Source organism: Oryctolagus cuniculus, chromosome 9, assembly GCF_051225735.1.
Source record: "Oryctolagus cuniculus isolate XC-2025 breed Fujian yellow rabbit chromosome 9, ASM5122573v1, whole genome shotgun sequence".
Classification (NCBI taxonomy): domain Eukaryota; kingdom Metazoa; phylum Chordata; class Mammalia; order Lagomorpha; family Leporidae; genus Oryctolagus; species Oryctolagus cuniculus.
This window is the reverse complement of record NC_142875.1, coordinates 2,410,157-2,436,352: the sequence shown is the minus strand read 5'-3', so window position 1 is coordinate 2,436,352 and position 26,196 is coordinate 2,410,157. Positions and strand designations below refer to the sequence as shown.

At 57.7% G+C, this 26,196-nt stretch overlaps 1 protein-coding gene across 4 annotated transcripts; it reads left to right on the top strand.

Annotated features, from left to right (window-relative positions):
• The first annotated feature begins 9,179 nt into the window (after window positions 1-9,179).
• Window positions 9,180-15,333, top strand: ING1 (inhibitor of growth family member 1). Of its 4 annotated transcripts, none has more exons than XM_089303407.1 (2): window positions 9,180-9,278; window positions 14,415-15,333. In XM_089303407.1, exon 2 carries the CDS (start codon window positions 14,561-14,563, stop codon window positions 15,116-15,118), a length of 558 nt encoding a protein of 185 aa, XP_089159533.1. In that variant the 5' UTR covers window positions 9,180-9,278; window positions 14,415-14,560; the 3' UTR covers window positions 15,119-15,333. The 4 variants fall into 4 exon arrangements, with proteins under 4 accessions (XP_089159533.1, XP_051685005.1, XP_089159532.1 ...); XM_051829045.3 differs by having other exon boundaries at window positions 9,251-10,126; XM_089303406.1 differs by lacking the exon at window positions 9,180-9,278 and adding an exon at window positions 11,114-11,278.
• The last annotated feature ends 10,863 nt before the right edge of the window (window positions 15,334-26,196 follow it).

Sequence of the window (26,196 nt, the reverse complement as noted above, 5' to 3'; positions counted from 1 at the left end):
AGGACACAGGGGGCACCCAACACTCACCACCTGTCCCACCCAGGACAGGGGGGGCACCCAACACTCACCACCTGTCCCACCCAGGACACAGGGGCACCCAACACACACCACCTGTCCAACCCAGGACACAGGGGGCACTAAGCACACACTACCAATGTAACCCAATACACAGGGGCACCCAACACTCACCTCTGCAACCCTGTATACACTGGACACCCACCACTCACCACCTGTGCAACCCAGCACAGTGTGCACCCATCACACACGACATGTGCAACGCAGTACACAGTGTGCATCCAACACTCACCACCTGTGTAACCCAGTACATAGTGTGCACCCTACACAGACCACCTGTGCAACCCAGTATACAGGGGCACCCAACACTCACCACCTGTCCAATCCAGGACACAGTGTGCTCCTAACACACACCACCTGTGCCACCCAGTACACAGTGTGCACACAACACTCACCACCTGTGCCACCCAGTACACAGTGTGCACCCAGCACACACCACCTGTGCCACCCCGTACACAGTGTGCACACAACACTCACCACCTGTGCCACCCAGTACACAGTGTGCACACAACACTCACCACCTGTGCCACCCAGGACACAGGGGGCACCCAACACTCACTATCTGTGCAACCCAGGACACAGGGGCACCCAACACTCACCACCTCTGCAACCCAAAACACAGTGTACACCGAACACACCACCTGTCCAACCCAGGACACAGTGTACACCCACCACTCACCACCTGTGCCACCCAGGACACAGTGTACACCCACCACTCACCACCTGTCCAACCCAGCACAGTGTGCACCAGCACACACCACCTGTGCCACCCAGTACACAGTGTGCACCCAGCACACACCACCTGTGCCACCCCGTACACAGTGTGCACAGAACACTCACCACCTGTGCCACCCAGTACACAGTATGCACCCAACACACACCAACTGCCACCCAGTACACAGTGTGCACCCAACACACACCGACTGTGCCACCCAGTACACAGTATGCACCCAACATACACCGACTGTGCCACCCAGTACAGAGTGTGCACAGAACACACACCAACTGTGCCACCCAGCACACAGTGTGCACCCAACATTCACCACCTGTGCAACTAAGCACACAGTGTGCACAAAACACTCACCACTTGTGCAACCCAGGACACAGTGTGCACCCAACACTCACCACCTGTGCAACCCAGGACACAGGGGGCACCCAACACTCACCATCTCTGCAACCCAAAACACAGTGTACACCCAACACATCACCTGTCCAACCCAGGACACAGTGTACACCCAACACTCACCACCTGTGCAACCCAGGACACAGTGTACACCCACCACTCACCACCTGTGCAACCCAGCACAGTGTGCACCCAACACACACAACATGTGCAACCCAGTACACAGTGTGCACCCTACACAGACCACCTGTGCAACCCAGTACACAGGGGCACCCAACACTCACCACCTCTGCAACCCAGTATACAGTGTGAACCCACACTCACCACCTGTGCAAGTAGTACACAGTGTGCATCCAACACACACCACGTGGGCAACCCAGTACACAGTGTGCACCCAAAACGTACCACCTGTCCAACCCAATACACAGGTGCACCCAACACTCACCAACTGTCCAACTCAGTACACAGGAGGCACCCAACACACAGCCTGTCCAACCCAGGACAGAGGAGGCACCCAACACTCACCAACTGTCCAACCCAGAACACAGTGTGCACCCAACACACAGCCTGTCCAACTCAGTACACAGGAGGCACCCAACACACAGCCTGTCCAACCCAGGACAGAGGGGGCACCCAACACAGCCTGTCCAACCCAGGACAGAGGGGCACCCAACACAGCCTGTCCAACCCAGGACAGAGGGGCACCCAACACACAGCCTGTCCAACCCAGGACAGAGGGGGCACCCAACACAGCCTGTCCAACCCAGGACAGAGGGGCACCCAACACACAGCCTGTCCAACCCAGGACAGAGGGGCACCCAACACACAGCCTGTCCAACCCAGGACAGAGGGGGCACCCAACACAGCCTGTCCAACCCAGGACAGAGGGGCACCCAACACACAGCCTGTCCAACCCAGGACAGAGGGGGCACCCAACACAGCCTGTCCAACCCAGGACAGAGGAGGCACCCAACACTCACCAACTGTCCAACCCAGAACACAGTGTGCACCCAACACACAGCCTGTCCAACTCAGTACACAGGAGGCACCCAACACACAGCCTGTCCAACCCAGGACAGAGGGGGCACCCAACACAGCCTGTCCAACCCAGGACAGAGGGGCACCCAACACAGCCTGTCCAACCCAGGACAGAGGGGCACCCAACACACAGCCTGTCCAACCCAGGACAGAGGGGGCACCCAACACAGCCTGTCCAACCCAGGACAGAGGGGCACCCAACACACAGCCTGTCCAACCCAGGACAGAGGGGCACCAAGCACACACTACCAATGTAACCCAGTACACAGGGGCACCCAACACTCACCTCTGCAACCCTATATTCACTGGACACCCACCACTCACCACCTGTGCACCCAACACACACCACGAGTGCAACCAGCACAGTGTGCTTCCAACACTCACCACCTGTGCCACCCAGTACACAGTGTGCACCCAGCACACACCACCTGTGCCACCCAGTACACAGTGTGCACCCAGCACACACCACCTGTGCCACCCAGCACACAGTGTGCACCCAACACTCACTATCTGTGCACCCAGGACACAGGGGCACCCAACACTCACCACCTCTGCAACCCAAAACACAGTGTACACCGAACACACCACCTGTCCAACCCAGGACACAGTGTACACCCACCACTCACCACCTGTCCAACCCAGCACAGTGTGCACCAGCACACACCACCTGTGCCACCCAGTACACAGTATGCACCCAGCACGCACCACCTGTGCCACCCAGGACACAGGGGGCACCCAACACTCACTATCTGTGCAACCCAGTACAGAGTGTGATCCAACACACACCACATGTCCAACCCAGGACACAGTGTGCACCCAACACAGACCACCTGTGCATCCTAGAGCCGTGTGTGCCCCAATACTCACATGTGTGCATCCCAGGACACTGAGTGCACACAACACACAGTCGTGTGGGCACCAATATACACATCTTTTTCCATGTACAGTATACACACCCAACACACACCACCTTCGCATCCTTTCACACAGCGTACACCTAAGACACACTACATCAGCATCCCAGTACAGTGTGGACTCAGCACACACCTCGAATACATCCCACTACAGTGTACACCCCAACACACAATATCTGCATCCCATTACACTATGCACACACCACAAACCACGTCTGCACTCAATGCAGTGTGCATACAACACACATGACTGCATTCCAGTACACAGTAGGCACCCAACATATACCCTGTCAGCATCCCAGTACAGTGTGCACCCAACAGTGTCCACATCTCAGTACAGTGTGTGCCCCAACACACACCATTTGTGCATCCAAGTACAGCATGCACCCCAAAACATGCCATGTCTCTATCACAGTACACAGTAATACCCAACACACACCACTTTGCATCCCAATACATGGTGGGCCCCCAACACATACCAACTCTGCATCCAAGTAGAGTGTGTACCTAAACACACACCCATGTCTGCATCGCAGGAGAATGTGCACCCCAATAAACACATCTGCACCCCAACACAGTGTGCATGCAACACACTTCTGCACCCAGTACACAGTACACATCTAATAAAAATCCAACTCTGCAGCCCAGCACACTTTGGGCATCCTGGCATACACCTCAAATGCATCCCAGTACGCAGTGGCCCACCAGAACTACAGCTCATCTGTATCCAGTACACAATGTACCCAACACATAGCACATGTGTACCTCAGCACCGCGTACACCCAACACAAATCAAATCTCCATCCCAGTACAGTGTGCAACACACACCACATCTGCTTCCCAGTACAGTGTGCACACACCACGACTGCATCGAAGTACACAGTAGGCACCCAGCCCATACCACATCTGCATCCTACTGCACCATGCTCCCCAAACATATTCCACGTCTGCGTCTACATACAGTATACCCAACACAAACCACCGCTGCACCTCAGTCTAGTGTGTGCTCCAACAAACGCCGCTTGTGCAATCCAGGACACCATGTGTACCACACACACACTTCTACAACCCAGTCCAGTGTGGGGGCCAACACACACCATTTCTGCCTCATGATACGTTATGCACCCAACACACACCACATCTGCATCTCAGGAGAGTGTTGCTGCAACACACGTGTGCATCCCATTACACTGTGTACTCAACACATACCATGTCTGCATTTCAGGACAGTGTGTGCTGCAACACACGTGTGCATCCCATTACACTGTGTACTCAACACATACCATGTGTACACCTCAGGACAGTGTGCACACAACACATACATCTGGATCCAAGTACAGTGTGTGCCCCAACACACATCATGATCCCAGTGCAGTGAACACCAAAAGCATATCATGTCTGCCTCCCAGCACAGTGTGCATAAAGCACACACCACAACTGCATCCCAGTACACAACAGGTACCCAACATACACCTCGTCTGCATCCCAGTACTCTGTGTGCACCCAAAACACATCACATCTGCACCCCAGTACAGGGTGCATAGGACAAATACGACCTCTGCATCCCAGCACAGAGTGCACCCCAAAACACATGTCTGCAGTACAGTAAGCACCCCAAAACAAACCATGTCTATATCCCAGTACACTGTGCACCCAACACACAGTGTCTGCACCTCAGTGCACAGTGAGGGCCTAATATACAACATGTCTGGATCCCAGTACAGTGTGTGTCCCAATAGACACCTTCATCCCAGTACAGTGTGCAGATAACACACATCACGACTGTCTCCCAATACACAGTGTACACCCAACATGCGTCTGGATCCCAGAACAGTGTGTACCCCAACACACACCATGTGTGCATGCCAGTACGCAGTGCATACCCAACCCACACATCTGCATTCTAGTACAGTGTGTACACCCAACTGTCTGCATCCCGTTACAGTATGCACCCAACACACAACAGTTCTATAGCTCAGTACATTGTGCACCCACCACATACCACGTCCGCATCCTAGTACCACAGACAGTGTGAGCCCAACACCACTGCCTGTCTCCCAGTACACAGTGTACACCCAACACACACACTTCCACCCCAGCACACAGCCCCTGGATGTCCCTGCAGCAGCACATCTGCACCCACGTTTTCTTTTAGTGTCTCCGAGGGGAAGACCACAGCCAGTACACTACCATTTATCATGTAGCTAACAAGATATGTTCACTTGGGATTCATTTTAAGGGTAAAAGTCTTATTTAACATCCAGGTTTTGAAAATGAAACATTCTGAAAATTACTTTCAAAATGCCTCCCTATTAGTATCTTTCAAAACAGTGCTTACCAAAAAAAAAAAAAAGAAAGAAAGAAAGAAAGAAAGAAAGAAAGAAAGAAAGAAAGAAAGAAAGAAAAAGAAAAGAAAAAAAGAAATCCCCTTGGTTTTGCAATGTTCAAACAGCTCTGAGGTTCTTGGGTTCTTTGTTGGGTTTGCCTTGGTAAGTTATTGAAAGGCAAATTATGAGTCAGAGAAAAATCAGTGTCTTTCTATAGTACTTAAAAAACGCTGTCAAGATTCTGGTGTCTAACTGTGCATTTCTGTCTGTAGTACAAACGTGTTCTCATGTTTAAGGCTGAAACATCAAAACCTTTGTGTACAGGCAGGAGACCACACAAGCCAGTGCTAACCACGCGTGGTTCCCATCTCTCTACATTCTGGAGTGTTCTCACGTCCACACCGCCAGCCCAAGACTTGTCTTGATGCTGTTTTGTGACTGTGTCCTGTCAGTTTGATGTGTGTGTTCTCTCCCGCAGAACTCTAGGCCCTAAAGCCTTTTGAACCCCTCACTGTAGCCTTGACTCAATTCAAGGCGAGGGCTTGTTGAACACGAAGTGCACCTGTTGTGCTGAGACGAAGCTTGCACAGTAGAATGTCTGGTAGAGAAACTCCTGACCAGGGTCCCAGATGGGCCAGTAAAACAAAAATCCAGGACGCAATCCGAGATAATATGCAGAATTCAAGGAACGAGCAAAAGTCTAAGTTTTACAAATAAGTTCAGTAACACTGAAGTCCAAATCCTGCACACAAATCTGGATAGCTGGTCTATCTGAATTGGCCATTAAAAAACTGTGGCTTTTCCTTTCTTTTTTATATTTTTTAAACATTAGTTATTTGAGGACAGCGCCGCGGCTCACTAGGCTAATCCTCCACCTTGAGGCGCTGGCACACTGGTTCTAGTCCCGGTCGGGGCGCCGGATTCTGTCCCGGTTGCCCCTCTTCCAGGCCAGCTCTCTGCTGTGGCCAGGGAGTGCAGTGGAGGATGGCCCAAGTGCTTGGGCCCTGCACCCCATGGGAGACCAGGAGAAGCACCTGGCTCCTGGCTTCGGATCAGCGCGGTGCGCCGGCCGCGGCGGCCATTGGAGGGTGAACCAATGGCAAAAGGAAGACCTTTCTCTCTGCCTCCCTCTCACTGTCCACTCTGCCTGTCAAAAAAAAAAAAAAAAAAATTAGCCATTTGAAAGACATAGAGATGGAGAGAAGGGGAGACCCTCCATCTGCTGGCTTACTCGGCAGATGCCTGCAATGGCCTTGGCCGTGAAGGCAGACGCCAGGAGCTCCATCCTGGTCTCTCACACGGGTGCAGGGCCCAAGCGCTCGGCCGTCCTCTGCTGCTGTCCCAGGCGCATTAGCAGGGAGCTGGGTCAGAAGTGGAGCAGCCGGGACTCACCACGGCACTCATACTGGAAGCCAGTGTCTCCTGTACTGTTTAACTCAGTGCATCACAATGCCGGCCCCAACTGTGCCTTTTAAATCAGCAGTTATCTCCTGTCTGCAGAAAACCAGGCGCGCCATGTGTTTAGGCCCTGGCTGGCAGCAGTTCTTGTGTGAGGCTTTGGGGATCGCCAAAACAATGAAGCATTATTTAATGATGGAGAAAACGCCATCCTTTGCGCACTGAATATTCACCTCTTGAATAAAAGTGACTGGCAAGATTTTTAGCTATATGCCGAAAAACAGGATCCTGCGAATCTTGTCTCCTGCCTCCTTGGCGAATTAAAACTAAGGACTGCAGGGGCTGGCGCAGGGGCTGGCGCAGGGGCTGAGCCGCCCGCAGTGCCGCGTCCCCCAGGCCCGGCTGCTCCCTGCTGCTGAACCTGGGAGCCGAGGACGGCCAGGTGCCTGGGCGGACACCGGGAGAAGGGCGCCGCTCAGGACGCGAACAAGGACACCGCAAACACCCAGGGGGACGTTCTCCTGTCCTGGGAGGGCCAGGAGGCAGGGCGGGCGCATCGCAGGCAGGCGTCGGGGCCGACCAGGTGTCCGAGGGCGCGGGCCGCACTGTCCACACCGTTGGGGGCCGACCAGGTGTCCGAAGGCGCGGGCCCCACCGGCGGGGGCTGACCGGGTGTCGAGGGCGCGGGCCGCACCGGCGGGGGCTGACAGACAGGTAGGTGCCTCACGCCCGGGCCGTACTGTCCGCACCGTCGGGGGCCGACAGACAGGTAGGTGCCTCACGGCCGGGACCGCACTGTCCACACCCTCGGGGGCTGACCGGGGTGTCCGAGGGCGCTGGCCGCACCGTCGAGGGCTGACCAGGGTGTCCGAGAGCAGGGCCGCACCGGCGGGGTCTGACAGGCAAGTGCCGCACCGGCGGGGGCTGACCGGGTGTCTGAGGGCGCTGGCCGCACCGGCGGGGGCTGACCAGGGTGTCCGCGGGCGCGGGCCGCACCGTCGGGGGCTGACCGGGTGTCCGCGGGCGCGGGCCGCACCGGCGGGGGCTGACCGGGTGTCCGAGGGCGCGGGCCGCACCGGCGGGGGCTGACAGGCAGGTGCCTCACGCCCGGGCCGTACTGTCCGCACCGGCGGGGGCTGACCGGGTGTCCGCGGGCGCGGGCCGCACTGTCCACACCCTCAGGGGCTGACCGGGGTGTCCGAGAGCAGGGCCGCACCGTCGGGGGCTGACCGGGTGTCTGAGGGCGCTGGCCGCACCGGCGGGGGCCGACCGAGCCTCCAGGACAGGCGCCTCCCGCAGCCTCCCCGCGTGGACAGCCCCAACCCCACGCACCACAGCCCTGAGGCAGGGCACGTGGGGCCGTCGGGCGCGACCGCTTCCAGACGCTGTACCGCCCGCGGGCTACGCGCGGCGCTCGTCAACCCTGACACCGCACAGCGCCGCACACGCCCGAGCGCCCGCCCGAGAAACCGCCACCACTTCACGTCGAGGGCGGCGCATCCGCCACGCGATTCCCCCTACGGGCACCCGCCGGACTCCCCGAGAAAGACCCACGCGGCCGCGCGCACCCGGCCTGAGGCGCGCGGGCCCGCAGCTCGCGACACGGACCGCACGGCGGGCAGCGCGCGCTCGGCGGGCGGGCGGCCGGGAGGCGACGGACAAAGGCCGGGCCGCGGCCGCCAGGGGCGGGGCCTCGGCCGGAAGTGGGCGGGGCTGCCGGCCGTCGTCTAGGCAACGGGGCCGCTCGGCGCCCGGGCTTCTCGGACAGCCCCAAGTCCCGGAGTTTCGGGCGGGGAGAGGGGCCCCGCGGGACGGACGGGGCCGAGCGAGGGCCGGGGAGCTGGCCGCTGTCTGTCCAAGCGAGCGGAGCAGGCGCGGAGAGGCCCTCCGAAGCCCGGGACGGGACACGCAGGGGTCCCGGGGAGGCGCCGCCCCCGCTCGCCTGCCCCCTTCGGCGGCTGGACCCGGGGAGCAGATTCCCTCCCGGGCCCCTTTGTTTCCAGACCGCTCCAAACTGAGCTCCGAGAGGCGACACAAAGGCAGGGCGGCGAGGCGCGGCGAGGCGCGGCGCAGGCGCGGAGCCGCCGAGGCTGCTGGGAATGGTGGTCCCGCCGCAGGAGGGCCGGTGGCCCCGCGCGGGCTCGCGGCCGCCCCGAGCCAGCAGTGCGCACGCGCCGGCGCTTCCGCCCGGGCTTCGCCCCGCCCCTCCTTCCGCCTCCCGGAGGACCAGGCTGTCTAGTTGTAAGAGGCACGGTAGCCCCGCCCCCTCGCCGTCCTGATTGGGCGCCTGCCGTCAGGGCGGCGGGCGGATTGGCTGTCGGCGTTGCCAGTTCGGCGCGGGCCCTACTTAAGCCGCGCGGCGAGGCGGGGACTGTGGAGCTTGAGGGGCTTGAGGAGAGGGAGGTGAGGTCGGCGCGGGCCGCGGTCTCGGTCCCGGGCGGGTCTCCGGCGGGGCAGGCCGCCGCCGCGCGTGTGTGCGGCGCCGCCCGGCAGCCGTGCCCGCAAGTCGCAAACTCCTAGTAAAATTCGCGCCCCGCCCGCGGCCCCGCCGCCGCCCCCTCGCGGCCCCCGCCCCGCCCGCGGGCCCGCCGCCGCCCCCTCGCGGCCCCCGCCCCGCCGCCGCCCCCTCGCGGCCCCGCCGCCCCCCGGGCCCGGGGCGGCGAGGGGCGTGCATGCGGCGGGGGCGGGGCCGCCGGGCGGGGGGCGGGGCGCATGCGCGCTGCGCGGCGGGGCTGAATGTTTCCCAAGTGTTTGAAACTGGTATTTGGGTTTTCCACGTTGGACAAGTGCGGCGCGGCGGGCGGGCGGCGAGCGCGCCCCTGGCCGCTGCCTGCGCGGGCCTCTCCCGCCGCCGGCGTGTGTGCGCGCGCCCGCCCGCACGCGCCCGCCCCGCCGCCCGGGAGGGGGCCTGCGCGGCCGCGAGCGAGCCTCCGCCACCGCGGCCCGCGCCCGCAGGCGCCGGGGTCCCCGCGGCCCCGGCCGATGTAGCGGCCGGGCCGGGCCGGAGCCGGCGGGGGGCGCGCGCTGTGCATTGCTGCGGGGCTCTCCGGCGGGGGGCGGGGGGCGCAGGAAGCGGAAAGCCGCGCCGCGCCGCCGGGGAGCTGGGCGGTGAACCATGTTGAGTCCTGCCAACGGGGAGCAGACCCACCTGGCCAACTATGTGGAGGACTACCTGGACTCCGTGGAGTCCCTGCCGTTCGACCTGCAGCGGAACGTCTCGCTCATGCGGGAGATCGACGCCAAGTACCAAGGTGCGGCGGGGGGCGGCGGGCGGGGGCGGCGCGGCCACCCCCCCGGGGCAGCGGAACAAAAGGGCCGGGGCCGCCGCGGCCGCGCCGGGGTCCCCGTGTGCAGAGCCGGGCCCCGAGGAGGCGGCTCTTTGTAGTGAAGTGATGGGGCGGCGCTGCGGGGGCGGGGGCCGGGCCGGGCCTCGGGGGGCGCGTGCGGCCCCCCGCCCGCTGTTACATAAAGTGCGGGGCGCCGGCTGCGGCGGGCGCGGGGCTGCTGGCGGCGGGCGCGCCGGAGGGGAAGGGGAGGCGCCCGGCCGCGGCGACCTGTGGGTCGCTGCCCGCGGCCCCGCGGCCCCGCCGCCCGCCGGGGAAACTTCGCGCGAGGGGCTGCCGCTCGGGCCGCGGCCCGTCCTCGGAGTTTACTCCTGTTTACAGGGCTGCGCAGCGGGGAAACGGAAGCGTTGGGGCGGGGGGGTGGAGAGCTACTGCTCGCTCCGATCGCGCAGGGAGGCCGCGCCGCCGAGGCGCCCCTGCGCGCTCTGCCGGAGACGTAGCTGCGCAGCGGCTTTTATAGGAGCCCGATTAGCATACTGCGGAACGTTCCGCCCCGGCCTCGTCGCGATTGGCCGTGACGGCTTCCGTGGAATGTCCTTATCAGGTCGCTGTAGGCCGATTGGCCGTGGGGCCGGACGGGGGCGGGCCTTGCGCGGAGATTGGCACGGGTCTGTGTTTCCGCTGCCTTTTTTCCCTTTTGGAGAGGGGCGGGGTGGCGAGAGGAGGTCGAGTTGATTTGAATGTCTTCGGGTCGCCCGGCCTCCGGCCTCAGATTGGCCCTTCTCGCTGCTGGGGCGGGCCGTGCTCGCGAGCCCTGTGCTGTGATTGGCGCCCCGGCGGCCCCCGCCCTCCAGCCCGGCGATCCCCATAGGCCACGGCTCGCGAGGCGTGGCGCGCTGTTCCCCTCCCCATTGGCGGGAGGCCGGTCCCGGGATCGCTGGGGCTCCTCCTCTGGCTGAGCTCGGTCACTTCCGGCCGCGGAGCCATGGCGGCGGCCGCGGGCCGGCCCTGCGGCTGTCGCCGCTCTCGTGGCCCCGGTCACCCGCGGGACGGGGCTGCGGGAGGCTCCGGCCGCCTGTGCACTGACTCGGGAGTGTGGTCGTGCGTGACTGGAGAAGCGTGAGTGCCCTTGGGGCGTCCACTCCGAGGCTGTAACGGAAGACAGCGAGCCGGACAGCGCGGCGGGCCCGCAGGGTGGTGGCGGGAGGGCCCGGCCCGGGCGTCCAGGCGCGAGGTCGGCGCTGTCCGCGCTGGGCAGAGTCGGGGGGCCCGAGGCCCGGGGCAGGGCTGTCCTTCGGACTCCGGGCCGTGGACGTGAGGCGAGCCAGGCCTGGTTACCAGGGTTGTTGCCTCGAGTCCACTGGCTTGTGTTACGACAACTTTAATAGTTTTATTTATCTGACTTATTTGAAAGGCAGAGTTACAGACAGAGAAGGCGAGAGAGACCTTCCGTCCGCTGGCCACTCCCCAGATGGCTGTAGCATCGGCTTCGTCCGGTCTCCCACGTGGTGCAGGGGTCCGACTGCGTGGACGTCCTCCACGGCGTTCCTGGCCCTTCCGCAGGGAGCTGGGTCGAGAGTGGAGCAGCGGGGACTTGAACGCGGGCTTCCCAGCCTCACCCCCTGTGCCACGGCAGCGCATCCCAGTAACTTCAGTCACTTCAGAGGGCGTTCCAGGTTGCTGAACCACTTCTCAAGTGTCACAGCAGAAGAATGGGTCCCAGGGGAAGTGCTTCCTAACAGACTTCAGTGACTGGCAGCCGTGGTGCAGCCAGCGAGAGCAGGGCCACGTGGCGCCGGTGTGGGCTCCTGGTGCTGGTGTGGGCTCCTGGTGCCGGTGTGGGCGCCAGGTGCACAGTGTGGGCCTCATGGTGCGCAGTGTGGGCCACGTGGCTCCAGTGTGGACACGTGGTGCCGGTGTGGGTGCCTGGTGGATAGTGTGGGCCACGTGGTGCCGGTGTGGACCACGTGGCGCCAGTGTGGGCTCATGGTGCCGGTGTGAGTGCCTGGTGCACAGTGTGGGCCACGTGGCGCCGGTGTGGGCGCCTGGTGGACAGTGTGGGCTCCTGGTGCACAGTGTGGGTGCCTGGTGTGCATTGTGGGCCACGTGGCGCCGGTGTGAGCGCCTGGTGCACAGTGTGGGCCACGTGGCGCTGGCGTGGGCTCCTGGCTTTGTGGATGGAGGCCTTGCTTCCGCATCTGAGAGATGCAGGCTCAGGTGTGTTCCTCGGTGGTTGTGGTAGGACCGTGTTTGTCCCCCCGAGTCCGTCTTCGCCTGGAAGGAAGCGTGTTTGAGCAGAGACGCTGTGTGTTAGGGTAGCAGTGTAGAGGGGTGGCTTCCTATCGTCTCAGAAAGGTGACCCCCGAGTAAGCCAGATGACACTGCCTGCAACTTGTAACGGTACGTGAGGAGCTCCGCATCTGTGGTGACAGGTGGGGAAGTTGGCCTTCAGAATCAAGACTCTGAGACTGGCCTGGAAACTTGGGTGTGCCGAGTCGGTGAGCGTTAGTGCCGGCTTCAGTTCCTTTGTTCACTGAGTTAGGTTAGAGAACACCTTTTGTTTCTTGAGAAGTTACCTAATTGCACTTGCTAGATTACATTTTAAATCACATAGTCAAGTCGTCATCTTCCCACCTATCCAAGGGGGTGTGCATTTGGTACTGAGGGTGTTTCGGTTTCTGACAGTATGTTGAGATCCCTCGACTGTAATAGCTCTGAGATGCTGTGGATCAAGCAGCAAGTCCAGCAGTCAAGTCTGCCCTTAGTTTAAAGGGCGAGCTCGTGTGGTGTGTCGTGGAGAAGCTGTCGTTTCAGTAGTACGAAGCACCTGCTGAGTGAGCACCACGTGGCCTTGTCCTGCTCACCTCCGTCTTTGAATGTGGAGAGCCTTTGCATACATGCATTTGCAGTCCAAGTTAGCAGGCATTCGAGATACTGGCCAATCAAATAAAGAGAATAAAGGCCTTTCGATGATTGGTGAAGCATTTGAATGGAGGTAGAAGGGGAGGACAGTGTTGGTTTAATGAGAAGTGAAAGTTTGAGCGCAAGCCTTACTTGGAGTGTTTGTCACCCACACTCCTGAACCACAGAGTCCCTAAGGGCACTTGGCTGAACGTGACGCGGGCCATCCTGTTCAGGTCAGCAGGGAAGTGTCTAGAAGGCCTGGAGGTTATGGTTTCCACACTAGAAAGCCTTGCTTATTTTGAGAGGCAGAATGCCAGTGGGGAGAGCTGGAGAAAAAGTGATTTTCTACTCCCTGGTTCAGGTCCCTAATGGCTGCAGTAGCCAGGGCTGGGCCAGGCTGAAGCAGGGACCCGGAGCTCCATCTGGGTGGCAGGGACCCGGCACTGAGCCGTCATTGCTGCTCTGCAGGCACATCCACGGGCGCTGCCTGCCTCGGGCGCAGAGCAGCCAGGACTGGAGCAGGCAGAGAGGAGACGCGGGCAGGCGGAGAGGAGACGCGGGCAGCCAGGACTGGAGCAGGCAGAGAGGAGACGCGGGCAGGCGAGAGGAGACACAGGCAGCCGGAGAGGAGACGCAGGCAGCCAGGACTGGAGCAGGCAGAGAGGAGACGCAGCCAGAGAGGAGACGCGGGCAGCCAGGACTGGAGCAGGCAGAGAGGAGACGCGGGCAGGCGGAGAGGAGATGCGGGCAGGTGGAGAGGAGACGCGGGCAGGCGGAGAGGAGACACAGGCAGCCGGAGAGGAGACGCGGGCAGCCAGGACTGGAGCAGGCAGAGAGGAGACGCGGGCAGGCGAGAGGAGACGCGGGCAGGCAGAGAGGAGACGCGGGCAGGCGGAGAGGAGACGCGGGCAGCCAGAGTGGTTGCTTACCTTGTGGCACTACAGCACCTGCCCTGCAGCTACTGTACACGAAACAAGCAAGCCAGAAATACCCTTTTACTTATTGTATTGTATTTGAAAGGCAGAGAGAGAGAGATCTTCCATCTGCTGGTTCACTCACCAAGTGCCCCCAACAGCCAGGGTTGGGCCAGGCTGAAGCCAGGAGCTGGGAGCTCAGCCTGGGTCTCCCGTGAGTGTGGCACGGACCCAGCCACGGAGCCGTCTCCGTGGGCTCCCGGGGAGCTGGATCAGACAGTGGCTGAGCGTTGAAGCAGCGCTCTGCTAGGGGATGCGGGACCCCACGCAGCGTCTTCACCCCTGCGCCCAGCGCCCTCCCGCACTTCCTTCTGTAGAAGTCAGTAGAGGGCACGTGTGTGCGTGTGGCCGTGTAACCGTGCTGTTTTCCCTTGCAGAGATCCTGAAGGAGCTGGATGACTACTACGAGAAGTTCAAGCGCGAGGCGGATGGCACCCAGAAGAGGCGCGTGCTGCACTGCATCCAGAGAGCCCTGATCCGCAGCCAGGAGCTGGGCGACGAGAAGATCCAGATTGTGAGCCAGATGGTGGAGCTGGTGGAGAACCGCAGCAGGCAGGTGGACAGTCATGTGGCCCTGCTCGAGGCCCACCAGGACGCCGGCGACGCGGCCGGCAGCAGCGGCAAAGCCGGCCAGGAGAAGTCCAAGAGCGAGACAGTCACGCAGGCGGAGAAGCCGAACAACAAGCGGTCCCGGCGGCAGCGCAACAACGAGAACCGGGAGAACGCTTCCAACAACCACGACCACGACGACATCGCCGCGGGAACACCCAAGGAGAAGAAGGCGAAGACCTCCAAGAAGAAGAAGCGCTCCAAGGCCAAAGCAGAGCGGGACGCGTCCCCCGCCGACCTCCCCATCGACCCGAACGAGCCCACGTACTGCCTGTGCAACCAGGTCTCCTATGGAGAGATGATCGGCTGCGACAACGACGAGTGCCCCATCGAGTGGTTCCACTTCTCGTGCGTGGGGCTCAACCATAAACCCAAGGGCAAGTGGTACTGTCCCAAGTGTCGGGGGGAGAACGAGAAGACCATGGACAAGGCGCTGGAGAAGTCCAAAAAAGAGAGGGCCTACAACAGGTAGCTGTGGAGAGCGAGCCACCGTGTATTTATCGCATCGCCGCCTCCTGAGGCGTGGGGCTGTGAATGTCTCTTTTTAGAGAACGCTAGCACAGGAGCCGTGGCGCGTGTGGGGTGCAGTGGCTCTCTGCCTTTGTCCGCGTTGGTACGCGTGTAACACAAACGCGCTCTGTGGGTCAGCATCCTAGAAACGACAAATATAGGTTTGAGTTAAACACCTCGGTGAGTCTCAGACTGATTTTTTGAGGGGGGGTGTGACTTGGAAGCAGCCTAATGGGTTGATGTGGAGAGAAAGATGTCATTCAGCTATCTTGCTTTAATAAAGACAATGTTGCTTCTTTGAACAAATGTTTTAAATCAGCCAGGTTGCTAAAAATACAGCGCTTCGCAGCTTTGTTTCTTGCTGCCATAACGTGTTTCCATGAAACAGTTCGATAAAGGCTTAACGTTTGAGGATTATTTTTTAAAAAGGAAAAGGCCAAATGTTTCATGGCAGATACTTGATACCCTGACCTGTTCCCCAAATGGCCGTTTTTAAATGATGGGTACATCAGACGGGAGGCATCGAGTCACAGAACTTCAGATCACCGCTTTGCTGTCACGATGGTGGTGTAGCGTCTTTAATTTATGTGAGGTGTGTAACTGCACACTTCCAGGTGACCTTGCGCTTGCTGTGTTACACTTGGAAGTGCAGCCAGATGCTGTCGGGAAAACAAGGGGCACCTCCTGCCGTGTGGATGTGCAGATGTGACGTCAAGAAATAAAGGAACTTGGCCAGTTTGTTCCTCTAACAGCATAGTTGATTTTGACCTAAGTTAGTTTTAAAATTTTGTCTTAAAAATTTATACACCAGCAGTCTAGACAAAAGCCTTAAGCAAATTTTGTATTGTTCTCACTTAATAATGAAGTAGAAGTTGAACTAATTGCCAGCAAATAAATGAGTGTCAAAAAAGAACATAGATTTAGACCGGGGCCAGGAAGCCTGCCCGCCTGTCGGATCCAGCCCAACGCCTGTTTCTGTGTGGCCTGTGAGCTGAGTGGTTCTTCACATTTTTAAATGGTTAACAAAATCATTTCATGAAATTCAAATGGTAGTGTCTGTAAATAAAGTTTCGTTGGAACACAGCCATGCTTATTTGCTTAAGTGCTGTCTGTGGCTGGGTAGTCACATCTGAGCGTGCACGTCCTGGGAGGCCACAGCTGTTTATCCTCTGGCCCTGCACCAGTGACATGAGCTGTGACTAAGCCTGGCGTCTGGGCTTGACCTGTGTCCTTAGCTGCGCGTGGAAAGAGCCCGTGGAGTCATTCCAGAGGGTCGTACGGCTCACTTGAAACTCCAAACGTAGCCTCCCTCCTTAGCCTGTCTGACAGTCTCTACGGAGCTACCGCAGAAACACTGGGTAGCGTCACTGCCTGGAGTCTGATGCCCACGCCGTGAGTTAGAAGGGGAGCGGGACGCCGTCTTCTGACTGTGTACTGTTGGTAGGCAGTTACTGAACACTGTGCCAGACACAAATTCTGTGTTTGACAGCGAGTTTCCAGTATGGAGGGCTGTTCAGCAGAGAAATGCTAATTGTAGTTAGCCAGTTAAGACTCTTCGTATATCAGTACCTACTTAAACACTGCTTCCCATTAAAATTCCAGAACACTTAATACTCTTGAGTGTTTAAATTCGATGAGATTTATCTAGACACATAATGAACAGAAAGTTACATGCAAATAAGTGGGAGAATTAAAACACTTGATACAAATCCAGAAGCAATAAAAACATTTTGTGGGATTCCCATATTCTTTGGGACTCCCAGGCCTATGCACGTGTTTAAAGTGGATTTTCTGTCTGTGTTAATTTTTCACTTCTGTTTTAATCAGAGCTCATAATGAAGAGTTAGGGGAGTGACTATTCAGTGGGACACAGTTTCTGATACTGGAGTCATTCGGTTTCGGTGTAGACGGTGGTGGAGAGAAAGCAGAGAGGCCAAACCTTGCTGTGCACCGGCCCCACCTGTGTCCGGCAGGGGCTTAGTCTTCAGTAAATCGCCTGCTCTTGGTCCGCAGTGCTTCGCTTCCGAAACGCCTGTTTCACACGAAGCGGTTCTGAGAAGTGCGTGAGTTTGGGTGGTTACGGGTCTGCTGTAGCCACTCAGACGATGGATGCTCCCCCAAGCTTCAGGCAAGATTCCGATAAGGACAAAGGGCTGGCTGTTTGCTTCTTTAGAGAAACCTGGTACGTCACAGAATCTGATTTCGTTGGATTTGATGGTGTTAAATCTTGTTAATTCCAGCCAGGGGAGTGGGGAATCATACTAATTACTTAAGAACAATAAGGACGTAGGATTTAGCTCAAGATTTGATAAGATAGATTCCAGTAACCCCGAAGGGAGTGCTGAAACCAGGACTGGGTTCTTTTAGAAAACTAGATGGGTGCAAAGCTCTCTTGGCGTCGAGCAGAGCCGGTGCTTGTATTGGGTGCCCAGTGTGTGTTGTAGATACTAACCCCGGTGCTGGGGTGAGGTAAAGGCCGAAGGATTTCATTGTGACGTGCTACTGTTCCTTGAATTGACTCAGAAGCTGACGCACTCCGTCAAGTCTGTATTGAGCCGCTGGTTTTCTGGGGGCGTGGCACAGGGTTCCTCAGGCGCTGCCCCAGTCCAGACAGTGCCTCCCTCAGGGACCCCGTGCAGTGATGGCGCTGGCCCACGGCCACAGCTGACACTCAGGACGTGGGCGTGGTGGCAGAAGCCGTTTCACGCCGCTGTGTACCGTTTGAGAGAGGGTAGGTAGGCAGGTCGGTGAATTGTCTTATAGCCAACATTCAAGTAGTACTGCAGTAGCAGTTATTTTATTTTTTTGACAGAGTTACAGACAGTGAGAGAGAGAGAAAGGTCTTCCTTCCATTGGTTCACCCCCCAAATGGCCGCTGCAGCCGGTTCTGCGCTGATCCGAAGGCAGGAGCCAGGTGCTTCTGGTCTTCCATGGGGTGCAGGGCCCAAGCACTTGGGCCATCCTCCACTGCATTCCCAGGCCACAGCAGAGAGCTGGTCTGGAAGAGGGGCAACCTGGGCTAGAACCCAGCACCCATATGGGATGCCGGCGCCACAGGCAGAGGATTAACCAAGTGAGTCATGGCGCCGGCCCCCATTTTCTGTTGTTGTTGTTGTTTTTTACTTTTATTTCATGAATATAGATTTCCAAAGTACAGCTTATGGATTACATTGGCTTCCTCCCCCCCCCCCCCCGTGACTTCCCTCCCACCCACAACCCTCCCCCTTTCTCGTTCTCTCCTGTTTTTTTTTTTAAACATTCAATATAGATCATAGATACAACTCAAGATTATGATATTCCCTCCTTCCTCCCTCTCTCCTTTTTTTTTCTTTCCTGTTTTTTAAGTTTTTGAGATAACATCTTAAGTTTACATTACAGCCACGGGCTTTATGCTCCACCAGATCAGAAGTTTAACGGGTAAGAAGCAAGACTGTAGTTGAGTGGGCACGTGGGAAGGGCTGTAACCACATCCCACAACTTAGACACTGCTTAGGCGCCTGCTTCCCCCAGGCTCCCGGGACGGGCGGCAAGTGCCTTGTGTTCCCCAAGGTGAATGTCAGGACAAGTTCACCTGCTGGGCCCCAGGGTCTCAGCAGGGCCTTGCGCCGTCCTGGAAGCCAGACCTCGGGTCGGCAGGTTCACATCGGGCCGTTGGTCACACACAGCCCAGAGCCCGCAGGAGCAAAACCAGGGCAGGGGCCGGGCCTGCCCCATGCGGGGCGGGCGGCCTCCCTGACGGGGGAAGTGCTTCCTGAAAGCCGGAGCGCCACGCGGGCGGTGCCTGGAGTGGCGTTTCTGGTCCTCGGTGGTGTCTTCCCGCTTCACAAATGTAGAAGCAGCAGCAGGAGTGGAGAGTGCGTGCAGCTGAGCGGTGGCAGGCAGCCCCGGCGTCACACGGCCCCTTCCGTCCTGCTCGTGGTCCCCGGCTGCCTGCCTAAGCGATGCCGTTTCGCCTTGTGGGAAACAAAGGCAAAGAGCAGTGGTGCATTTTTGGCAGCAGCGAAGCCGTTCGCCGCCTCCACTCAGCTGGCGATAGACTGGGGAGTAGGCAGAACGTTCAGTGGGCTCCCTGCTGTGTCGGTGCCCACACAGGCCCAGAAGGAAGTCCCCCGAGGCCGTGGTGTGGCTCTGGGCGAGAGGAGTGTCACCAGGCAGTGTCCCTGCGCTGTGCTGTTCCGTGGGCACATCTGGTCTCGAGGCCCTGGGCTCTCGTGGCTCTCGGGTGCCGAATAAACTGACCCCAAGAACGGATGTTTGAAAAGCAGACTGTTCTGTAACGTCCCAGCCAGTTCTTAGACCCTGCTCTCTCCCACGGTCTTTCCACGTGAGGAGTTGCTTGATGGTCACTGGTGTTCTGTACACAGCTACACTTCGCATCTCTCGTGTGCCTTAAGCCGTGGCAGGGAAGGGAGGAGACGCCTCAGAAACCCCAGGGACCCGGTCACAGATCCACTGGCTTTGGCCACGGCCGAGGCACGCGGCACGCTGGACGCCGAGCTCCTGGAAACCCTACAGCCGTTGGGCGCTGTGTTTGGAGAAAACCTCCCTCTTCTCAATCCTGCTTCCCTGGCAGATGCCGTGTTCTCAGTAGTGGGTTCTCCACCTTCATTCTCATTAACTGGGATACGCTTGGGTTTGGAAGTTAATTCTTGTACTTTTTTTTTTTTTTGACAGGCAGAGTTAGAGAGAGAGAGAGAGAGAAAGGTCTTCCTTCTGTAGGTTCATCCCCCAAATGGCCACTACGGCCCCAGTGCGCTGCGCTGATCCGAAGGCAGGAGCCAGGTGCTTCCTCCTGGTCTCCCCTGCGGGTGCAGGGCCCAAGCACCTGGGCCATCCTCCACTGCCCTCCCGGGCCACAGCAGAGAGCTGGCCTGGAAGAGGGGCAACCGGGACTAGAACCCGGTGTGCCGGCGCTGCAGGCAGAGGATTAGCCTAGTGAGCCGCGGCGCCGGCCTGATTCTTGTATTTTAAGGTAAGTGAAAGTTAGGGTGGGGATATAGTACGAGACTTTCATCGGTCTCCATCGACGTGGAAGCGGTGAAAGGCTTTGGTCACGGCTCTGCAGTAAGCAGCAGCTGTTTGAGGGCAGAAATGCCAGCGTGAGCGGCGCTGGCGTTCTTACAGGGCTCCGTGCAGCGTGACGCTCCCAGGAGCGTTTTGCTTTGCACATCTGGGAGTCCCACAGCCAAGACTGGAAAGGAAAGCGAAGAGGACCCAGTCTACAGAAGTGGAAGCTGACTGAGCTGCAGACGGCAAGGCTGGGACCAGCCGTGGCGACGGCTGCGGAACGGTGGCTTCACTGCACGTCGCTTTTCTGGAGGGAACTGGAGACTTCGTGAGTGGGCGCACGGTGGCAGCGGTCAAGCTCTGTCCGGACGCTGGTGTGATGCAGTCTGGGATGAGGCTGGGACTCCTGCCGCTGAGCGCAGTACAAGCTAATTCCTGAAAACCAGAAAGCAACGGACCAGAGAGCAGAGCTCCAGGTGGTCACCATGCTGCTTGGGACGCCCGCAGCCCAGGCGGGAGCGTGAAGGTTTGGGTCCCAGCTCCTCTCCGGCCGGCTTCCTCTGCTGTGCACCCTGGGAGGCAGCAGCTGGGGCCCAGACCCCTGACCACGGGGGAGACCCCGACTGAGTTCCCACTGCCTTCAGCCTGGCCCAGCCCTGCTGTGGTGGCTTCTGGGGAGTGAACCAGCAGACAGAAGGTCTCTCTCCTCTCTCTCTGTCTCTCTGTCTCTGTAACTCTGCGTTTCAAATAGAACAAAGTAAATGCTGAATAGAACAAAGTATGCTGCTGAATCCTGCAGCAGATGCAGGAGAGCCCCCACGCACGGGAGGAGATCAGGGCAAACCGCTGAGGCCGGCCGTCCCAGGCCCTCCCTGCTGGCCACAGTGGGGGCAGAGGGCGGGGCAGGGCCCCACATCAGGCAGTATTCATCTTTCCCGGGATGCTCTTCTCCGCCAGAGAAAGGACCTTTGTGTTTCCACTGAGCCGCCGCGTGAGGATGCAGGTCCGGGCCGTCAGCTGTCGTCCTGTCCACCACTGGACAGTCTGTCTGGAAAACGGGGGGAGAGCACCCCGCCAGGTGCTGTCGCTGCTGACTTGAGAGCTTGGATGCGAGCGGGTGGGGTGTTTGGGAGGATTCCCTCTGACGGAAGTTCCTGGATTGAGGTCGCAGGGTCGTGCTGTCTGCACCCCGTGGTGTCGAGGGTGCCTGCTAGCAACACGACTGATGCTCGTGGGGACCGCTTGGCTGTTGTGTCCCCTCAGGGCCACGTGTGGGGAGCTCCGTCCCCAGCGTGGTGACGTGGGAGCCTGACCCTCTTCTGCCCCCCATCTCAAGGGGTGACCCTTCGGCCCGTGGTCCCCCTCTGCCTGGGTCCTCCCGGAGCCTGTGCCGCCGTGCTGCCTGGGCCGTGGGCTCCGTCTCCGTTAGCTTGACCCCCAGGCTGAGGCAGGGTTTGTCAGGTTTCTCCCTGGAAAGGTGCCCAGTGATCCTGGTGTGCACTGACTCCTGGGGAGGAAGCCGAATCGCAGGGGTGGGCAGTCAGGTGCCCCCGCTCTGCGAGGGCGGGGTGCCCCGTCAGTCGCCCGGGATTCCTGTGTGGGAGACTGGTCTCCTCCCCTCGTTTGCTCACTGGACTCGTGGGCTTGTTTGATGCGTTTGAGTTGGTTGATCGGCTCGTCCTGGCTTTCATCAGTGGGGACGCTGTATCGCCGCAGTGTCCCTCGACTGCTCGGGTGAGCGCGTGTGCTGGCAGCGCGTCCTCACTTCCTGGCGCGGGAGGATGCTCCAGGCCCAGCGCTGTCCCGGGAGCCCTGGTTCCGGTTCTTGGAGGGGGCGTCAGAGACCCAGGGCTGGACCTCAGAGACTCTCATGCTACCCGCAACCCGTGCACATGAGATCGCGCGTCGTCTTTTTCTAAGTGGTGTAATACCAACAGCCGTCACTACTGCAGAGTACAATGTATGAGTAAATTACTACATAGCAATTCTCCACGAACCACCGTTCAGGTCAGGAGGTGGGATACTAACAGGCCCCGGGTGACAGTAATGAGGTATTCATTCTTGTTGCTGTTTGTAGTCATGACTTTATATACCCCTTTTCATTTCTGTATCTAAACTTCCATTTCGGTAACATGTTTTGTTATGTCAGGGCTGCTCGTGATAAGTTGTTGCCTTTGAAAACACCTTAATGATGTCACCTTCCTTTTCAAAGATATTTTTGCAGCATAGAGAATTTGCGCTGAAAGTCATTTCTCTGTTCGGAAGACGTAATTCCACTGTCCTCTGCCTGCTAGTGTTTTATTTGGGAAGTCGGCTCTGGATCTAATTATTTTTCCTTTGGAGGTACTTTGTCTTTCTTTGGCTGTTAAGGCAGTTTTCCTTTTTGCTTTATCTTCTGTGCTTTGATGTGTATTATTTTCTGTTTTCTATTTTTCCCTTTCCAGCTGCACTGTGACTGAGCTCCTGTTTCTGTGTGATCTCTGTATGTTCAGCCCACTGTTTCCCGGCCTTCGCTGTGAACATTTTCTTCTGATTTGTCTTCCAGATCACTGGTTCTCTCTTTAGTTGCATCCAATTCTCTGTTAATCTCCATACGTTGAATTCTTAATTTTGATTGATTTTTGTCTGTTCCAGATTTCCATTGGTTTCATTGCACTTTTTGATTCTCCGTGAAGATTTGTAATATTTTATTTTCTTGAGTGTATGAAGTCTATTTATTTTAGAACTTGTGTCTGATAGTACTGGAGCCCACAACAGGCTTTTCTATTGTCTTTTATTTCTCTTTTAACGTTGACTCATGTCTGTTTCTTCAGATACCGTATTCTTACTTCACTTTGCACCTTGTGTGTCGTAATCTGTAGATGTAATTTGGGGTCTGTGAAGATGCTCTAAGCTGAGACATTCTCATTGCTTTTGGAAGCCGACTTCTGTCACTAGCACCGCAGATCCCTCTACCACGTGTTTGAATGCAGAGATCACTCAAAGCTACGTCCAAGTTTCTGGGAAAGCTGAAATACTGTTGGTTTATCCTTGCTTAGAAAATGTAACACTTAGGGGCTGGCACTGCAGCAAAGTGGGTTACGCCGGCCGGCACCACGGCTCACTAGGCTAATCCTTTGCCTGCAGCGCCGGCACTCCAGGTTCTAGTCCCGGTCGGGGTGCCGGATTCTGTCCCGGTTGCCCCTCTTCCAGGCCGGCTCTCTGCTGTGGCCCGGGAGTGCAGTGGAGGATGGCCCAAGTGCTTGGGCCCTGCACCCCATGGGAGACCAGGAGAAGCACCTGGCTCCTGGCTTCGGATCACTGTGGCGGCCATTGGAGGGTGAACCAACGGCAAAAAGGAAGACCTTTCTGTCTCTCTCTCTCACTATCCACTCTGCCTGTGCAAAAAAAAAAAAAAAAAAAAAAAAAAAAGTGGGTTATGCCACCACCTCCAAAGCTGGCATCCCATATGGGCACTGGTTCAAGTCCTGGCTCTTCCACTTCCGGTCCAGCTCCCAGCTGGTGCCCTGGGAACACACTCAAAAGTGAAGAAGACTGAGGGGGCCGCCCCTGCAGCGCGGGGGTGGGAGTGGGGAGGACTTGGTTGGTTGGTTCTGATTCTCTGTAGGAGGAGTTGACGTCTGCAAACAGCGTCTTAGTTCTTGCTGTGCTCTGCTTAGCCTTCTTGTCTTCCTGCCTGGCCGGCACTCAGGGCAGTGTGGAAAGGCGCTGAGGCAGGACCTCCTTGCCTTGGTCCTGACTTCTGGGAAAGCTCGGAGCTGCTCGCTGACGATGCTGTAAGCTGTGGGCGCTTTCAAGCGTTCCTCAGCGTGTGGAGGAAGCTCCCCCTGTGCACGATCGGCCGAGAGGTTCATCGTGAGTAGAAATCGGATTTATCTTGTTCTTTTTAAACATGTATTGATATTTTTATAATTCATTATGGATTTTTAACTTACTCTTTTTTAGATAATATTTATCATATAATGTCAACCTTTTGGAACTTGTTGCGACTTTTTTCTCAGCAAGTGTACAATTTTTAAAAGTATTTAATCTAGGCCGGCACCGCGGCTCACTAGGCTAATCCTCCGCCTTGCGCCGCCGGCACACCGGGTTCTAGTCCCGGTCGGGGCGCCGGATTCTGTCCCGGTTGCCCCTCTTCCAGGCCAGCCCTCTGCTGTGGCCAGGGAGTGCAGTGGAGGGTGGCCCAGGTGCTTGGGCCCTGCACCCCATGGGAGACCAGGAGAAGCACCTGGCTCCTGGCTTCGGATCAGCGTGGTGCGCCGGCCGCAGCGGCCATTGGAGGGTGAACCAACTGTAAAGGAAGACCTTTCTCTCTGTCTCTCTCTCTCTCACTGTCCACTCTGCCTGTCAAAAAAAATTAATCTATACTTTAAAAAGAATGCCTTCTTCAATCATTTGCTAGTCTGTCAGTCAAAGTCCCAGCAAGAAACTGAGAAGTATTTGAAGAGAACTTAATGTGTGGTCAGCAAACAGAAGTTACAGGAGAGTTAGGGTCACAGGGATGTGGGACTTTGGCCCTACGTGTGGGAAGCTGATCCAAGCCCTCGGCCTGAAGTCAGAGAGGAAGCGAGTATCACTGGGCCTACGGAAGGCGAGCTATGGGCTGGCGTCTGAGTCCTCTCAATGTGTCTGACACTCTGCTGTGGCCTGGGAGAGCAGTGGAGGATGGCCCAGGTCCTCGGGCCCTGCACCTGCGTGGGAGACCCCGGGGGAAGCTCCTGGCTCCTGGCTCCGGATTGGCACAGCTCCGGCCGTTGCAGCCAACTGGGGAGTGAACCAGTGGATGGAAAACCTCTCTCTCTGTCTCTCCTTCTCTCTGTGTATAACTCTGACTTTCAAATAAATAAATAAATCTTTAAAAAAAAAAAAGTGTCTGACAGAATGCTTTAGACTGAGTGAGTCATCACATCAACAGTAGGGATTTGCTGGTGGTTCTGCGGGCCAGAGGGTTTACCTGGGAGCACCTGCTCCTCGCGGATGGTGCCTTTCCCGTCCTCGCACAGCGGCAGGGGGAACGAGCCCCCTCTGGCCTCCAGGAGGGCACTACTCCCACTCACAGAGCCGGGGCCCTGGCTGCCCATTCACAACTTCAAGGACCCTCCTCTGGACACAACCATGGCTTTGGGGGTCTGGTTTTGATACTTGGTCGCAAACATTGAGACCTTGGTGAACAGGATCCCCTTAGCAGCAGCTAGGGTTACAGAGAGACACAGCGTTGCCAGAATTAGGTTACAGAAGCAGGCGGGAGGAGGGGAGGGTCCTCTGACCTTTGGTCCCCCACCCTCTTGGAGAACAGAGTTGCTCCTCTTCCAGGCCAGCTCTCTGCTGTGGCCAGGGAGTGCAGTGGAGGATGGCCCAGGTCCTTGGGCCCTGCACCCCATGGGAGACCTGGAGAAGCACCTGGCTCCTGCCTTCGGATCAGCGCGGTGCGTTGGCCACAGTGCGCCGGCCACAGCGGCCATTGGAGGGTGAACTAACGGTAAAAGGAAGACCTTTCTCCATTTCTCTCTCACTGTCCAGTCTGCCTGTCCAAACACACACACACATACACACACGTTTCTCGCACAGCTGTTCAATGGGCTTAACTTACGATGTTAGGTTTCATGTCCTTACTGCCTGGTTTGACCTATCGCTTATTTAGAGATGTAAAAATGTGTGTGTGTGGACTTGTTGGCTTCTCTTTGATTTTAATTGTTGCTTTTCATATTTGGGGCTGTGTATTTGGAGCACAAAGTGCAGAATTCCTGTGTTCCCTGCCTTGGTTCAGCCTACATCATCATGTGGTGACACTATTGGTGACACTGGTAACTTTTTTTTTTTTTTTAACTAAAGTCTGATAATAGTTGAATTCCTTCAGATTTCTGTTTTTCTACTCGCGTGTTACCATCCTGTATTTACTAGTACCTCCGTGTCTTCCTGCTGCAGTTATGTCTCCGCTTAGCAGCCGCAGCCTCATTTTTCTTTTGTAAATCCAGTCTGATAGTCTTTGTCTGAACCTGAGGGTTTAGATCATTACATTGCTTGTGTTGCTTG